The following is a 17770-nucleotide window of genomic DNA, read 5'->3' as shown; positions in this document are numbered from 1 at the left end:
AAAATAATGCCTGTAAAATTTAAGGGTATAGAAAATTTAGTGTTCTGTGTCAGTGAGTAACTAGTCAGGTAGTTGAAGGAGTTTGGGTCAGGGCTTTTAATAGAAACCTCACCAATATTCCTCATGGATTAAATGCTCCAGCCCCTGCCATCCCCGAGTCTTGAAGCCTTTTTTGTTCTGTCCTCACAGCACATGGGATCTGGCATTTATTGTTACATGTTACCCTTCGGTTTCCGGAGGAATTCGGTTGAAATAAATAGTCTTGTCATTGTAAAACCACCTTTGTAGAATGGTTTGAGTCCAGAGTCCCAGAGTGGAGCACATGCGGGTGGACATGTTTTGAGTTCAGCACCACCTCTTGCATGACCTCTGTAAACTGATCATCCTTCACTCAGCCTCTGACGTGTTTGTTTGTGCTGTTCACATGCTGGCTATGAAGAGTGAAGGAGACAGTCCAAGTGCTTAGCATCATGGCTAATGTTCTCATGCTATCAGCTATTCCGAGTGGCAGCAATCCTACTGCTCCACCAGCAGTGGGCTTTATGTCCTCCAAGAAGTGCTTCCAGTTCTTCTGGGCATAGGCAGTACTCCATGGGCATGGCCCTGAGGTGTGCTCTCGCCATTAATCAAGCTCATACTGGCTCAGAGTGCAGAAGAGACTGGCTGTTTGTTCATGCTGTGGATGAAAGGGAAGTATATATAGTGTTCTCCTGGCGAGACCTCACCTTCTCGATGGAGTTCCTCAGTCAATCGCATGGCATTTACCCTCCCTGAGCCAGCCTCGGAATAAGCTTATGTGTAGCCTCAAACTGATCAGCCCTACAGAAGTGACCAAAGCCCGCCAGATCTCAGCAGGCTTTGTCTGTCTCTGTCACACTTGGAAAGCAAGCAGTTATTGGAACTTGGTTGAATATCATGGGTGTATATAACGAACGTGCAGAGTACTTTGACTAGATTTTTCTCTCTTGCTCTGTAGACAAACTCAGCTTCGGCAGTGACCCTGCAGGACAGGTTATAACTGGTCTTTTATCCCCCAAACAGGCTTTGGAAGACCGAGGCATCGTTGAGATGCTCCTGACCTCGGACAACAAAGATGGCCTGGAAAAGGGAGTCGTCGATGGAGGTACCTGGAGGAGGCTGCCTGCTTACAACTCCCTGGGCTGAGATGTAAACAGCGGTTTCTTTGGTGCCTGTGTTGTATAGCAAGGCAGAAGAGACTGGCTGCTTGTATAGCAAGGGGATTGGCCCTCTGGGTTGTAGGTATAATAGGGTGCACGGCACCTTCATGGCTCTTTTCTTTTTAGCAAATGCCTTACCAAAGATCTTCCAAACACCCAAGTACCCGGCCAGCAGTATGTGGTTGGTGTTCTTGTTAAGCTCATAGCTCTGCAGGTGACTGTCCCATCAGCCAGTTTATTGGAAAATCACAGCTCCATTTCCCTTCAAGTGCACCAAACCTTGCGGTTTTTCTGAGCCCTGTCCAGCCAGACACAGCAGCCACTGGGCACATCCTTTTGCTTTTACCTTTTTTTAAATTTAAATTTAATTTTTTAAAACTTATTTACTTTACATCTCACACACTTCCCCCCTCCTGGTCACCCCTCCCACAATCCTTCCCTATCCTCCCTCTCCTTCTCCTCTGGGCAGGGGCCCCCCACACCCCCCATCTTGGCACTTCGAGTCTCTTCCAGGCTAGGCGCCTCCTGTCTTTAAAATATATCTGGAAATTGGATGTGGTTCGCTACCTCACTGTTACCATCTTTCCCACCTGCGAGGCTGCAGTGTTCCCACCGACTTCTCTCTTCACTGACCCCTCCAGCAGCATTTTCTCAATGCAGCAATCTCTGCCTGCCATTGAGAATGTAACCCTGGCGTTGGGCTGGGGCACACACACCAATCTAGCGCTAGGGAAGGGTAGCAGGAGGGCTGTGAGTTTGAGGCCAGCCTGGGTTACATAGTTCCAGGCCAGCCAAGACTACATAGCAACGCCATGTGCCTAACAGTTAAGGGAACAGCCTAGACCATATTGATCTACTGCTTGGCTTCCCTTGCTCCACTGAGACAAGAGAGATGCACACACTCTGAGAAAGGCCACACTGGCTCCTCACACAGCAGCAGCCCCTGCACACCCCTTCACTCTTCCCTCCCACAGCCTCCCCCCACTCTCCCACTGCCTGCTCCCATAGCCCTACACATGACCCCGAGTACTCCCTGGCAGCATGCCTCAGTCTCCACACACACGTGACTGACTGAGTTCCCCTCCAGGTGCCTCCTGTTTCCCACTCTGTTCCACCCTCCTGGCTCCCGTTCCTCAAGTACACGGAATACCCTGGGATTTCGTGACTCTGTACGCCTTTAGGGAGTCTGCACTGGCTTCCTCTCTGATGGTCCTTGTAGTGAGGCTTTCTCTGAACACCCTGCTAGAATATCCTTGAAAGGCTCAGCCCACTCTTCTGGCTCCAATTTCCCTTTTAACCTATGACCGCTCTACCTCACAGCAGCAGTGAGCTGTATGGGCCTTGGGCTGTCTCAGATGGCCTGTGCTTGAATGTGTGCTCATCTGCAGTTGGTGCACAGGGAGACTGAGCCCTCCTGTAAGTCCCACTGTGAGTCTTTCTGGGGGCCATGCTTCTCTGACAGCACCTTCTTGTGTCTGATTTGTTTGTTTTGTGTTTCCTTCTCTAGACTGACCTGTTCATAGATGGGGCTTTTATCTTGATATCCCTTTTACAGTACGTGGCTTGGTTACCTCTGGGAATGACTGATGGGTAGATGGAGAGGAGAAGGCTTTTATTTACAGCAAGCAGAGTGAATGAAAAGACATTGGTTCTCCTTGGAGGTGACAAAGATCAGTAGTAATTCCTGTTATTTCCACAAGGTGGCAGCGTCTACTTATGTTTATTACCAAGGCCCAGATGAAGGGACTATGTGGCATGGGGCAGTCTACAAAGGCCTTACAAGATGCTCTGTCCCTTCGCACCTGTCCTCCCCTGAAGGCTCTAATCCTTGGGCCACTGAGGCCACTGCTGCCTAAAATGATGATTTTATTTTAATTTAAAAAGTTAAAAGATTCATTCACATGGCCTATCAGTAAAATAATAATAATAATAATAAAACGTATCAAGAAATACACCTTCCTCCTCATCCAGAGCCCCAGAAACAGCTACCTCAAACTGTAACCTTTTCCTCCAGCGCAAACCTCCCTGTTTGTATATACACGTTGTACATGCAGCTCGACCTTCTATTGTTTTAGGAGTCTGAAGCTGCCCTCTGATGCTGACGGGCATGGTTGGAATTCCCCTGGTCACACACACCTTCCCTTCCTTGCTAGTACAGTTCAGTGCTGATGTGCACTTTGGCTGCAGGCCTACTGGGTGGGACGTGCTGCTGTGCAGCATGAGAATCAGGTAGCCAGTCTCACCTTGAGTGGATGAATGATCCCGTCTGATTTTCTTGTCATCTCAGGTAACCCCCACTCCCCACCCCCAAATCCCCATCCCTGACTTCTCTTTTCTTGCTTTGTTCTGTCTGTTCTCAAATTCATGATCCCTTTGCCCTGGCCCCCGGAGTGATGGCATGCTGGGACTCTGAGCATGTACCATACAGGGAGCCCATCCTCACTTCTGTCCCTAGCCTAATCTCCCCCCCTCTCTCTTAGCAAATCTCATAACAGAGGCCTCCCAAGCTCCCATCCTATGCCTCCTTTGTTTTTAAACACCTCATCTGTTTCTTTTACTAGTTCTGCTTGCCCTGACTTCCTGTTACAATTCTTTCCAGTGTTTGAAGGGAGATGGAACTCTGAAGATTGACAGAGGAGGTGAACAGGCACCCTTCCCTGTGGGGATAATGGAGCTATGAGAATCGTTAATATAAGGAAACTCACATCAGTGTCTAGAAATGCCATTTTTACTGCCTCAGGCTTCATGCACAGATGTTGGAGGAACTGATTGTGCAGCCCCCCCCCCCGATGTGTTCATGGATTCCCTCCATCTTTCCCTCTACCTCTTACCTCTATGCTCCTAGAGGATTGTTTTCTGAGAGCATGTGAACCACACTGAAGGAATGGGCTCTGGTACAAAGGAAGCTTAACAGCAGGGCTGGGAGGATGCCTGTGGATGGAAGACTTGGGATCTGGTAGAAAGCACCAAATCTACTCTGCTGCCCCCTGCTGGCCCTGATGGATTTCACTTCCCCAGGGTTCCCTCAGCGCGCTGCCTTTGCTCACAGCTCTTCTGCATCTTACTTCTTAACTCTTGAATTTGATGAGATGTCAGGATGACCTGACAGCTGTCTGTGTTCAGCTAGCTCTGTGCATTGGGTTGACTTTGAGCTTCAGGGTCTTCCCCTGTGGGTTCCTGTAAGACAGTGACATCATAGGCTCAGTGTGAAGGAGCCTGAGTTTGCAGCCCTACTCTGCCACTCACCGATTGAGGACCATGAGGGAAGTTTCTGAACCTTCAGAGCCTTAGCTTTGTTTTCTTAACTGGTGAGCATGGCCTGAGATCGCAGATGATAGCTGGGGCTGGCCATCCTGCCTTCGTTGCTCTTAAGCTCACTCATCCGATGCCATTCAAGTGGACAGTGAGCAGGCAAGGGTCCTTGGAATCAAGTTCTGTAGCTGGCTGTGGCTGTGGCAGGGTCATGGCCATCAGCCATCAGTAGCATTTTTCTTGAGCATGTATTTTGCTTATGGAAAACTGTCTGAAATACGGTTAAAATTTTAAAATAAATACACCAAGGGACAGTAGACAGTGAGTCCTTACCAGGAACTGTGATGTGAGCCTTTATTGAGACCATTGTTGCTATTGGTGTACAAAGGCTTTGCCTTTGCACTGGGGGTGCAGTGTAGAGCTCAGGCTCTACAGTCAGGTTCCCATGACCGTAGTTCAGATAAGACTTTCCTTTGGCTGCAAACATCACAATCAGTAAAAATCAGATGTTGAGTTTCTGGCTTTGCCCTGTGTTGAATGGTGGAGTTTCTAAGAATAACAATATAGGCAAGTCTTTTGGCATCACGAGAGCAAATTTTTAATGGGAGGTGGGAAAGAATGTCTACACTAGCTGTTTTTTTTTTTCTGTTGGATTGAAGGTTTGGGTAATCCAGAAATTCTTTGGGACTCCAAGACTATGGTTTGTTTTTCCTTTTCCACTGCCTTCCTAGTGCTGGCCACCATCAACTTACAGTCGAAACAGGAGCTGATGGCACTAAACACTGTTCTCCTATCTATACAGGTAGGTCTGTCCCTGGGGAGGCTGTGATCTTCTAACTTGAGGACAGGGATTCCCTATGCCTGAATTGTGCCAAGAGAGCTGTGTTGGTGGAGAGGACTCTTAGCAATCTCAGTCTCTTGGTTCATCCACAGTGCTTCGCGGATGGGAGGGAAGCAGCTTAGAAACTCTGCTCTAAAGTTTGCTGTGTAGACTAACACCATCCAAGTGTGTTGCGCTCTTTTGGGAAGGGCACCTTTTGAAGCTTTTGGCTTTTATGGACTCTTTAAGCCCCAGAATTTCCTTGACATATTGAGAGGGAAAAACCTCTCCATCGTGTACTGGAGAAGGCATTTGGCCTTACCCTTTAAGGCTTCATTGGCATTGGACATGTTTCTGTTATCCATAAGACAGGGGGCCTGGTTGGTTCCAGGTCAGTAAATGAGAGAGGTTTCTGGGTATATTTCACCTTCAGACTGATGGTTGCACACAGTCCTATGCCAGCTGATGTTTCTGTTTGTGTGGCCCACTAAACAGACAGATGTGATTGAGGCTGAGCTATAGCTTATGTGCAGAACAGATAGCTCATCTCAGCCAGGCTTACCAAAAGGTGTGAATGTCCCCAGGTTGCCTCCACCAATTGTGTATCTGCCATGGTCCTCAGCCTAAAGGGAAACTGATAGAGTCTATTGACACTGGATATATGCCTGTGGGGATACTGGGCCAATAGTGTGGGCTTACTTGTGGTCCACTGAGTAGACTGTTTGCTCTAGCTGTTGGCCTTTCAAAGTACGGACAATATCCTCATGTATACTCAAAGTCATCGGGACAGGTAGTACCCTGTAAGGTGAGTATGTGTGTATATTTTGTCTGCTCCTGCAGTGTAGATGGTGGCCAGAAGGGTGGGAAGGCTCCTAGGAGGAGGGCAGGTCTGGTCTCTGGTTTCCCTCCCCAGAGGGAGGGATCATGCATATAAATATGTGTGTTGAGGTGGAACCCTCTCTTCTCATCTTCTTTCGTCCAGTATTGTCCTAGATCTATTCTCTGTCTCTAGAGGTGTCTGGTCTGTCTTACCTCATGACTGATCATAGGACCTCTGTCCTGTGGTGTTTGGAATCTACTTGGGATGAGAGGCTCATGATATATGGCCTCAGAGTGGCTCAGCAGAGTTGCAGTTGAGCACTGCCAAGGGAAGTACAGATTCTGGGAGCTGCTCGGTCCCCACTTGGTCACTCTACTGTGAGCCTGTGGAGACGCTGCTTGGCTCCTCGGTGTTTCCGTTTGCCTTTAGGGATGTAGGTATAACGAGAACTTTGTCTTGCATGAGGTAATATTTGGAAAGCACCTTACCATACTAGAGATGGAAAGGGTGTCTGCTGCTGATCTCTAGACGACTTGCCATGCCAGTGCTATTAGGCTGGCTGTCACCAGTAGAATGGCACTGCTGAAGTACTTTCTTGTATAGTCTGTGACATCTGCCCTTTCTTAAAGAACTGGTTTTGTCTGAAGGGCTTCATTGAATGGACACTATAGATCCTGGCACTGAACTTTGGGCTATTGATTAGTCCTTAACTATATGCTCAGTGAGGAAGATCACTCATGCGTAATTCCTGTATACCAGAAATTTATAGGCAACCTTTCATCCAGTTTTCCTAGTGAGCATGAGTGCTAGCTACTGCTACTGCTATCCACGGTCAAGGAGATAGACAGGAAATGGATAACGTACCCAGAAGATGCTCAATTTGGTTTTGGTTGTACCACATTCTGCAGGAAGACAAGTTGGTCCTTGCTGGACCTTCACCACCTGCTCCCCACACCACAGAAGCTCTTAAGCAGATAAGCTCACTGATGGCCCTGGAGGTTCTGGGACTTAGTATGTAGACTCTGCTTCTCCCTTTTGGGTGGCTAGATATGTGCATAGTATGGCATACTTTGGGATGTAAAGAAAAACAAAGCTGCCAGCTTGCTAAAAATACCTTGAGGCTATGTTAGCTTTTCCTCAGGGACAGTTGGTACTTTTATGCCATGAACCACTAAGTATGCCCTATCTCTCTGGAACATGTTCTGTTATGTTTTATGGAGTTTCAAATGTCAGGAAAGCCCTGAGAGAGGATATTTAATCAGCTGTCTCTGAGTAAATAAGGAATGCTTCCTGGCTCAGAGCCTAAAATCTTAGCAGATGAGGCTTTTACACAGCCCAGGTGTTTACAGCTTTTGCAAATATGGTGGAGCCAAACACAGTACCAGAATGATCCCTGTATCTTGGAGAAAGCAGATGTCACCTTAGTAGTCTGAAGTAATAATTAAGACTTGTTCAGTATCCTAGGTAAGGTGAGAATCCATAGTGCAGCTGTAGAGCTTGCACCACGAGTAGCTAGCTGCTCTGCTGATCTGAGTTTCTGATTTAGTTTTGTAAACTGTTTGTTGTTTAAGCCAAATTTAAGGAAACCCACCTTGAAGCTTGCTGACTTCCACATACAGAGAAGCAGTAACTTTGGTCTGTCTGTGTCCATGGCATGACTCTCAGATGTACTCATCCAGAATAGGACATTCTTCTTCCCTGGTTGGCAAAGGTTGTCTTGAGCCAGAATGCAACGCAACCTATGTAGAAAAGGGCATCCAAGTCAGGGGATAAGCTCTGATGAAAGCTTGGTTTGAGCAGATACTTAAGTTTTCTTGTGAGTATCTGTCGTATGCACCATCAAAAGCACGTTAAACATCAACTCTGGTAGCCTCTTCCCTGTTATACCAGCAGATGGTGAGGCCACACGTGGTGGGGGAATGATCCATGCTGTGCACCTATCAGCCTCTCAGGCAAGGGGTAGACAGCCATGGAGGACAGAGATACGGGGTTCCGTTTGATCAGCCTGCCTGCCTAATTCTCATTTTGTGGTACCCAGGGAATTCAACCCAAGATGGTGATGGAGTACTGGACAGGGTGGTTTGACTCGTGGGGTGGCTCCCACAATATCTTGGATTCCGCTGGTAAGTGTTTTACTTTGCCTAAACCTAGTATGTATGTGTTCTGCATTCCCTGGCATCGTGTATGGAGTTGTAGCATGCTGAGATCCCAGGATCATTTGTATTCAGATTCAGCTCTTGGTATTTCAGAGACTTGACACTTGAAATAACAATAGGGCTTTCCTCATGGCTTTTTCTGTGTTTTCGGGAGTAGAAAAGTAACACATGCGTATTGTAGATATTTAGGAAATGTAGGAAAGTTTAAAGAAGAAATAAAAGTCCCTGAGTCTAGAACAAGAATGCTGATATATTTAACAGCACAGGCAGCAATTAGTGTATCTCCATCCATGTACATAGAGACAGAGCTAGAAACAGGTTGATCAGATCTTCACACATATACACACCACACACACACACACACACACACACACACACACACTCCCCTATACTATTGAACATAGGTGTGCTTGGTTTGAAGAATAAACCATTTAGTGACCCTGTTCCTTACTGATTGCTTAATTTTGGCTTTGGTTAATTGAATACCACTTAAACAATCATCCTTGAAGTTTGTTGGGATATATTTTCTTATGATAAAGTATAAACTGCTGCATCAATACAGCTTTAATATATGTATTTACCGCTGTCCTTCAGAAAGACTGTAGCAGCATACTGGTAATTGTGAAATGAGAATACTCGTTTCCTGCAGACTCATCAGTACCAAGTATTAAAATAATTTTTTAAAACTTGCCAATTCACAAGGTCAGAATTAAGTTTACATTTATTAGATATATCACTCAAATATATATTAATTGAACCTTATTTTTGTTATCTGATACTCTCTTTGCATTTTGTTGATTTCTTTTGAGTTAAGGGAGGAATTGGGACACAGGCAGAATTGTTGTGCAATGAGGTCCCAGCTTTGCTGCATTTCCTTAGGACAGAATAGCCACTAGGAAACATGCTACCTGGTAAAGTGGAAACAGATTGTCTGTTTCCACTGGCTACCGATTGTCTAGAGAAAGCTGAATGACCAAGTGATCAGTGACCTAGTGGGGTCTGGGAACAAGGGGCCTAGTGAGAGTTTCCTTAGGCTTTGGCTCACTGTACATTTTTCTTCTCCCTGCTCTCTCCTTGAAGAAGTCCTGCAAACAGTGTCTGCCATCATCAAAGACGGCTCCTCCATCAACCTGTACATGTTCCACGGAGGCACAAATTTTGGCTTCATAAATGGAGCCATGCATTTTAATGACTACAAGGCTGATGTTACCAGCTATGGCAAGTATCCTCAGTGATTCTCCATGGTCCTGTCCAGTGTCTATAGGGCTGGCACTTCTGATGGAGAATCCTTTAGAGACGATTACTCTGTCCTTTCATGTCTTTAGCTACATAATATCCCGGGAAGATAGAGACTTTGGCTGACTGTCACCTCTAAATTTCTGGAGTGATAGGTGCCTGTGAATAGCTTGTTCTCATGAGAGAGCTGTTTGGAGGAACAAGGGAGGGGTGGTAAGTCTAGAGTGGGGGATGGAGATAGACTCCCCTCTCTCGGAGGGGCAGTAAGTCTGGAGTGGGGGGATGGAGATAGATAGACTCCCCTCTCTCGGAGGGGAGGTAAGTCTAGAGTGGGGGTGATGGAGAAAGACTCTCCTCTCTCAGACCCTTGGGAAGGTGTGATCTTGGCCCTCTGACAGAGAGTTCTCAGGGAGTAGAAGAGATGTTCCATTATATGTACTTGCAGTCAAAAATAGAGCATCATGCTGTGCTCATGTGTACTTTGGTAGTACTTAGTACCTTAACTTGACTGAATGGGTCATACTAAAGTTGTTTTTCTTCAAAACTGATCTGAGAACTCTGTTTCTCCCTTCCAAGTTCTTCCTCCTCCTCTTCTTTTCCCCCTTTGTACTGTTCTGGGGACAGCAGAACCTGATTGGCCCATGGGTATCTTGCAGACTATGATGCGATACTGACAGAGGCTGGAGACTACACTGCCAAATACACCAAGCTTCGAGAACTCTTTGGAACCGTCTCAGGTACAAACAAGGAACAGATTCAAACATTCACTTGGGCCCATGCTTTTGCTATGAACCCTTGGAGTTTCTGTTGTCTTCCTATCCTACCTCAACTCTAGCTAATCTATACTCAAAATTGACCTAGACTACTATGAATGTGTCTTGGTGGTAGAGGTAGAACTCTTGCCTAGCATGCATAAGGCCCTATGTTCCACATGTCACATTGCCAAAAAAAAAAAAAAAAAAGTAAATAATAAAACCAATATTCTGGACAAAGAAGGGTTGAGAGATTATTGTCATCCTTTGGTGCCTTTTGTATTTGACTCATGCTAAGCCTATTTATGCCATATAGAAGATAAAATAAGTTCTGCCCTTGCCCAGACCCCATGCTCTAGAATAATTTAAGCTCTGAGTAGGGCCTGTGGTTGATCTTAGTGCCAAGCTGAAAGGAATTCATGGGACTGTGAGTATGAGGCTGGAAGAGGTAACGATGATTGAATCTTTAAGGGAGGGCCATGGTTCCTGTTGCAGGTATTCCTCTACCTCCTCCACCTGAGCTTACTGCTAAGATGGTCTATGAGCCAATAAGTCCAGCTCTCTACCTATCACTGTGGGATGCTATCCAGTACATGGATAAGGTAAGTGCTATAGGCTGGGTGTCAGGGATAGCTAGTAAGCAGACAGGACCCAGGAGATATCCCAATGGGGTTCTAGGATGAGCAAAGCCACTCAGTTGCCTTGAGGTCTCTACCAAACCAGAGAACTGAGTGAAGAGAATACATTGGTGCTGGTGTGGAAATTGGGAATGACTAGGGTAGCTTTAACCTGGTGTCTCCCCTCGAGCCTCAGGGGTAGACCTTTCCATGGGTCATGGATATGGTGAGGAGCAGAGGAAGGGATAATCCTTCCTCTGTGGAGAGGAAGAGGTAACCTGCTATAGTTCATTTTGTTGTCATGCTGGCTTCAGGATTCAGTGACATGATGGTGGCTTCAGGATTCTGCTAGATTGCAGGACTCTAGTGAAATCTCCCCTTTCCTTTTGTCCTTATTTATGCCTTTGAGAAGTCATTAGTTTAAGCTAGTAAGAAGGTGGAATAGAGAAGAAGAGGTTAGAGCATCCTTGCATCCTGTCCCTGATATCTAGCTGCTCATGTAAAGACTTAGAATTAGGAGCTTTCTGACTCCTGTGCCTTCTTGTGTCTTCTTGTGTAGCCAGTCACATCTGAGACACCCATCAACATGGAGAACCTGCCAGTAAACAATGGTAATGGGCAGGCCTTTGGGTATGTTCTGTATGAGACCACCATCTTTTCATCTGGTGTCCTCAGTGGCCTCGTGCGTGACAGAGGACAGGTAGGAGCATCTCCTCAGAGCTTGTGGGAATTTATTGTGACTGGGCATGGCAATACACACATTATATTCTGCCTTCAGGATTATCTGTTGGCAGTGTGTAGTTGGCACGATCTTTCCCCCATAACCATGGTGTTCATTTTCCTCCATGCCTGCTAAGTACCTTCATAAGTACTGCCAGCAATATTTGTTTTCTTGTTTAGCAGAGCGCTTCTCCCTCCTGTTGATCATGATTTTCATCTGCTCACTTTGGCAGGTCTTTTTGAATAGAGTATCCATAGGATTCCTGGACTATAAAACAACAAAGATCACTATCCCCTTGACCCAGGTTTGTTATCCTAGGGATGTGGGTGATGGCTAGGAAACTTGGTTGGAGTCAAAGGAGGAAAATTTGGAAGCCAGGAGACTCTTTAATTAAAAACTGGAAAGGGAAGGGCACAGGTAGCTTTGGGGGCTCTCACCTTCATTCTCAGAGCTTAGAGAATGATTGAGAACACAGATTCTCAGGTGTAGCTGACTTATCAAGTGGTGATAACTGGCCACTGTGTTCCTGGCAGGGTTACACCATACTGAGGATCTTGGTGGAGAATCGTGGGCGAGTCAACTATGGAAATAACATTGACAGCCAGCGCAAAGGTGGGTCCTAGTACAGACTAGGAGAAAAGCCGTCGCCACTCTTCAGTCTTGTCTGTCTGCTCGACATCGAGTACATTAGCAGGCCACTGGCCCCTCCCCGCCCCCCAGGGAGGTGGTTCATGGAGGCCTTTTGCAGGGAGGTGGATCTTGGGGACCCACTGCAAGAGAGGCAATTCATGGAGGCTGATTGAGGGGAGATGGTGCCTGGTCTATCTACATATAAGTCCTGGCTAATGGGGCAGGGAGGTTTGTCCACTTTCCCTTTAGTGCTTTAGAACTGTGTGGTGCTTGTGCAAGGAACTTCCATAAGCCCTGATATGCCCTCTTCATCGTTCTTTCTGCTGAAATTTACTTAGGTGGGAGTGGGCCTCTCTGCTTTCAGTGTTGTGACTAAGGAGCAAGGAAGGGGGATATCTTGGAGTCCGTGGAAGAGTATAGGATCCCTGCCTTCTTGGGTCTCGACACTGAATTTCTGTTCTTCATCTCCCTCAAGAAAACCGAGGGGCTGCTGCTGGGCTCAGGAGGAAGGCAGACATGCAATGAGCAAACTGTATCATGTTGCTACCTGTGCACCATCCAGATGTCTTTAAACCTATCTTTAGTCTTAAGTTGAATGGCGAGTTCCTTGCTGAGTGACATGGTCTTTTGATCTGAGACCCTTATAATACCATAAAGTTAGGCTCTCTGTTATCACTTAGCCAAATACAGCTTTCCCTGAAAAGAGGCCAGAAACCACATGTCACACACTGATGTCTCAGCTCTGTCACTGTCCTTGGATGTACTGTTCTTCATGACAAATTCTATGGCTTGACAAATGGTGGTCTTGTCTATTGTTATGATTTTGACATCATCCAGGAGGCTTTAGGTCACGTTCAGAGGACGTTTGGCTGCACATGCTTTAGGAAAGATCCTTGCTCCACCTTTCCCGGCACATCCACACATGCCCTGGCTGCCACTGTGTCACCTGTCTCCTAATTTGGGGTTTTCTCATCTTTCTTTACCCACTCTTCCTAGGTTTAATTGGAAATCTCTATCTAAATAATAAAGCTCTGAAAAACTTCAAAATCTACAGCCTGGATATGACAAAGCAGTTCCTTCAGAGGTAGGTCCTGTGAATCTGGTGTATGAGGTCATAGCTAATATATAGCAAGAGCCAGGAATACCCTGGCTTCCCAGAGGCCACAGTGACCTACCTAAGGTGAGGGGTAGGAACACATTGGAACCCATGTTTACAAACTGGGAAGTGCCCATCCTGCCATCTTGCTGCCATCCTATGACCTGGTTGGGAGTGGGTGGTCTTTGGATCTTGCTGAGGGAAGGAACATGTCTTAGGAATTAGATGCGGGTCTGGAAGCAGATGTGAGATGGTCCTTCCCTCTTTTTTTCTCCTTCCATCCTGTCCTTAGGTTCGACATGGATAACTGGAGTGTCATACCCAAAGAACTGACCTTTCCTGCTTTCTTCCTGGGTGCCTTGTCAGTTGGCATTTACCCTTCTGACACATTTCTGAAGTTGGAGGTTTGTAGGACTCTTTTCCTCGCTTGTTCTCTCATTTTCTTAGGGCCCTGAGCCAAGCTGACTTTGATAGAGTTTTTTGTAACACTGGGACCAGAAACCTCCCTATCTTTCTATGTCGCCCCATCTGATAGGGATCCTGGGCCAGAGTGGGCTCAAAGCTGATGCACCTTGTGCTACTCCTCAGTGTGTGGGTTCCTGTGGACAGTCTAAGGTTGATTACCCTGCCTAGGAGGCACAGCAGTGGGGTGCCTTGACCTTATGGATGTCTAATGTTGGTTCACTTTGGTCTCTCAGGAACATGGTCTGTCTCTCACTTTGGGGCTCCCGTGGTAAAGCGAGACCTTCCCTGTTTTATTTGAAGGGCTGGGTGAAGGGGGTTGTATTCGTCAATGGTCACAACCTTGGACGCTACTGGAATGTAGGACCTCAGGAGACTCTCTACCTCCCAGGTGTCTGGCTGGACAAAGGAATCAACAAGGTGGGAATACTTGTAGACTCCCTCCTTTTTCCTGGAAACTCTCTTCCCATCTCTGCTCCCCATGCTATCAAGTTGTTTCTCTGTCCCTAAAATGCTTGACCAGGAAGTAGGAGAGGGTGAGTATTTCAGCTACTCTATTCTTCCCCTTTCCTTAGTGGCATTCACCCCTACTACCTCCTTCCAACTCCATTCCACCCCCACCCTTCCAATCCTGCTATTCTCTACTCTCCCATCTGCCTACAGGGTAGATCTCACAGTCCAGCCCTTGTTTCTCACAGGTTATCATTTTCGAAGAGACAATGTCAGGCTCCATGGTCCAGTCTACTGATATCCCCCACCTGGGCAGGAACCAGTACATTAACTGAACAGAAGGCCCAGCAGCCCCTGATGTGGTTGGCAGCTTCCTTCCTCTCCTGCAGGAGAATTCGTAACTAGCAACCTCAGGGAATGAAGGGCAATAGTCAACCTAGACTATAAAAATCCTAAGCCTGAGAGGACTGAAGAGAAGATGGGATAGCACTATCTGGGATACACTCACAGTGAGATGTCTTCTCTTCTGGTTTTGTGGATGGGCACGTTCTGTTCCTCTGATCTTTCAGGGGAAGCTGTAGGGCCATCTCTGAGGGTGGAGTATGTAGTTATATCACCTTCGAAGAAGGTGCTGGGCCTGGGTGGGTACTGCCCTCTTCTGGAAGTGAAAGCCTCACTGACCAGCTTGCTGGTTCTAGGTAGGCTTTTTGAACATTCCCAGCAGGGTATAGCAACATCTTAGACAGTCTCTTTGTGCTCCTGAACTTGTGGATTTGTCATTGTTTGTAGAGCAAAGAGAAAAGGGGATCTAGCATGAGTCAACTTTATTTGTTGACTTTGCACCTGACTTTGTTCTGGGAATCTGGAAGAAATAACTCTTTTCCTTTTCACACTGTCTCTTCTTACATGAATCAGTTGGTAAACAGAGCCTAAGAGAAAAAGGTGTGTTCAGTACTTATCTCCCATATTAAGAGGTTGGCATTTCAGCAGAAACCACCTCACACCCATGCTCTCAGGAAGAGAATGGCAGAAGACCCAGCTAGGTAGTACTGGGTAGCTGCACCCCACTGCAGTTGGATCTGGGGTTAACTACGGCCCACAGGTCTAGCACTGTCTTGTTTCTAGCTCAGTGATTCTTTGAATACTCTCCTTCCCCTTCCTGACCAAACCGCAGGGCAGAGGAAAGGCAGCAGGGAGGAGGAAAGGCCACAATGCCTTAGTCCAGACTGAAGGTTCTTGTTCAAGGGATCAAGTGCAATGGTTTGGCTTGGGCTTGTCATTCTAAATTGCAATACATTTGAAGCAAACCTTCTTTGTGGATGTCTCAAGCTTGTCTGTGCCACTCTCAGCCATGGGAGGTGACCCTTAAGGATCTAGATACTGATGGTGCCCAGCTGGCAAATGGCACAAACCTCTGGCTTCTTACCACTTTTCCTGGTTTCAATTCTTCTTGACGTGTCATTGCATTCAGAGCAGTCCAATCTCATGCTGGTAGTTAAGAATAAGAACTTTCTAGAAAGCTAAACCAGAGCATATCATTGAGCTATAGGAGATAGTTTTTCTTCATAAATTACAGCTGACATGTACTGCTCCAAGTAATAGTGCCCACACAGAAGCCCAGTGAAGATGGGCTAGGCAAGAACAGGCAAACGGAGAGGCTTACAGACCGACAGGGTGGCTCCCTGAGTAAGGCCAACACTACTGTAGTCAGGACTACTACAGCCACTCAGCTAAGTGCCCAGCTAACTTACTTGTGAGTGGTCATAGGGGCACAACCCATGTCCCACTGGGTCTGAGAAATTGAGGTTGTGTCTGTCTGTCTGTCTGTCTTTTTCTCTCTGTCTCTAAGATGGGGTCATATTATAATAATCCAGTCTGGCCTTGATCTTTTGGTTCTCTTGCCTTAGCTTCCCAACTTCTGAGATTACAGGCTTGTAGCATCATGCCCAACTCAAAGGAACCTTTTTTTAAAAAGCCTCTTATTTGTCTTAAAATTTTAAAATAAAATTACTTGATAATTATCTGGTTTTGTGTCTGGGGAAGTGAGGTGTATGAGAGCCATGATGTGATGTGTGACTGTTCAGAGGGCAGGCTGTGGGAGTTGGCTCTCCTTGTGTCCCAGGGAACAAAGTCAAATTGTCAGGGTTGGTGGAGAGTGCCTTTACCCACTGAGCCATCCTACTCACCCTCAAAGGAAGCCTTTCAAAGTGAAACTTGTAGCTGATGCCTACAGAACAAGGCCTGCCAAGCCCCCAAGTTTCCCCACTCTTGCCAGTTTCTTCTGAGATGCCCGGAAGATGAAGCATCCTGTTAAGATGCAGAGGAGTCCAGGGCTACTTGAGCAGAGCCAGAGCCAGAGAGCAGTGTCATATTGTCACTTTGTCTTGCATTACATAAGAGCGGGTTTCTGCAAAGCTGAATTAAACAGGGCTGTGCTGAGAAGTGTGATAGGCAGTCGGAATATAAAGGAATCTTACACAGCATCCTTCTGTAAAGGAGTGAAGAAGCCGGGGAGTCGGTTTCATGCATACACCATTAGGTATGTATCCAGATAAGGTCTTTCTGTAGCAACATTTTTTTTCTCTACCTCTCTAGCATGTGCAGCCGACCTTAGCTCTCCAGAATTGACTAGTTCTTGCAGAGCCTGTGAACCACATACCTGATCTCAGCCCCTCCAGAGTTCCTCTCACCAACATCCAATTACTCTGAGACTCTGCTCACTCACTCTCCCTTCCTTTTATCTACTCACTGTGTGGGACCACTCCTGTAGGATCTTGACACCAGCACCCTCCAGTATCTGTTCCCAATCCCCGAGGCAGGCACACAGACAGCTGTCCCTCACTATCTATGGCATATGTGTATGACAAGGTCAGAAACACAGCATCACTCTCCCTTATGTGACCTCTCCTGCACACAGTCCAGGGTAAACAAAGGGAAATTCCATTGTGTGTCCCAGGTGATTTGGCTCTTGTCTCTTCATTCCACACACAACCCCCTTCTTAAGCTGGGAGTATAGATGCTCCTCTCTGCCCTCCTCCAACCCACCATCATCTTGTAGGTGGTATATTGCAGGGGCTGCCTCCCCAGCCCCCTAACTTGGACCACTTGTCCTCAGCACTGTAAACAAAGTGGCTCTTCTTGAAGGTCAGTCAGTTCCATCAGTGGATTCTGGTTTCACTTAGTGTAGAAACCAAAAGCTTTACCCTAGTTTTGGAGGCCATATGGTCCCAGGCTTTCTTACTCCCATGTCACCCCACTCCCACCCCTCCCTGGCCTGATCAGTTGCAGTCACATTGCTTTTTTTCCCCTGAACTATATGTATGGGGGTAACTCTGCAGTTGGGGACACTTTACTTTTATCTGGATTGTCTGCCTCAGCTGCACATTGGCATGTTGCTGTTTGGTTCCCATTCCCGTATGAAGAAGCACTTTCTCTCTATGCTTCATGGAACTCCAGGCCCCCCCACTGCTCCCTCCTACCTTTCCCAGCAGCTCTACTGTTCCCCCGACAGTAGCTCTGCTGTTCTTCCAACAGCAGCTCACATCTGAGATGCTGCGTCGTTATCATGGTCTCCTGTATT

The 17770-nt window shown here is 46.8% G+C and overlaps 1 protein-coding gene across 2 annotated transcripts in view; it reads left to right on the top strand.

The window, feature by feature from the left end:
* The window catches only part of Glb1l2 (galactosidase beta 1 like 2), a 42903-nt gene extending 26692 nt beyond the window's left edge, over positions 1–16211 (top strand). The window contains exons 7-19 of one of the 2 annotated variants that reach the window (XM_021172140.1): positions 1042–1123; positions 5162–5232; positions 8109–8193; positions 9307–9444; positions 10119–10199; positions 10710–10816; positions 11391–11531; positions 11785–11856; positions 12086–12164; positions 13179–13266; positions 13571–13682; positions 14044–14160; positions 14439–16211. In XM_021172140.1, the coding sequence (XP_021027799.1) occupies positions 1042–1123; positions 5162–5232; positions 8109–8193; positions 9307–9444; positions 10119–10199; positions 10710–10816; positions 11391–11531; positions 11785–11856; positions 12086–12164; positions 13179–13266; positions 13571–13682; positions 14044–14160; positions 14439–14525 (1260 nt within the window). In that variant the 3' untranslated portion in view covers positions 14526–16211. Of the gene's footprint in view, positions 1–1041; positions 1124–5089; positions 5233–8108; positions 8194–9306; positions 9445–10118; positions 10200–10709; positions 10817–11390; positions 11532–11784; positions 11857–12085; positions 12165–13178; positions 13267–13570; positions 13683–14043; positions 14161–14438 lie in introns of both variants that reach the window. The other variant, XM_029481926.1, reaches the window with a different exon arrangement.
* The last annotated feature ends 1559 nt before the right edge of the window (positions 16212–17770 follow it).

The sequence above is a fragment of the Mus caroli genome, chromosome 9 (genome assembly GCF_900094665.2).
Source record: "Mus caroli chromosome 9, CAROLI_EIJ_v1.1, whole genome shotgun sequence".
Taxonomy (NCBI): Eukaryota; Metazoa; Chordata; class Mammalia; order Rodentia; family Muridae; genus Mus; species Mus caroli.
Note: the sequence above shows the minus strand (reverse complement) of the source record. Positions and strands in the feature narration are given on the sequence as shown.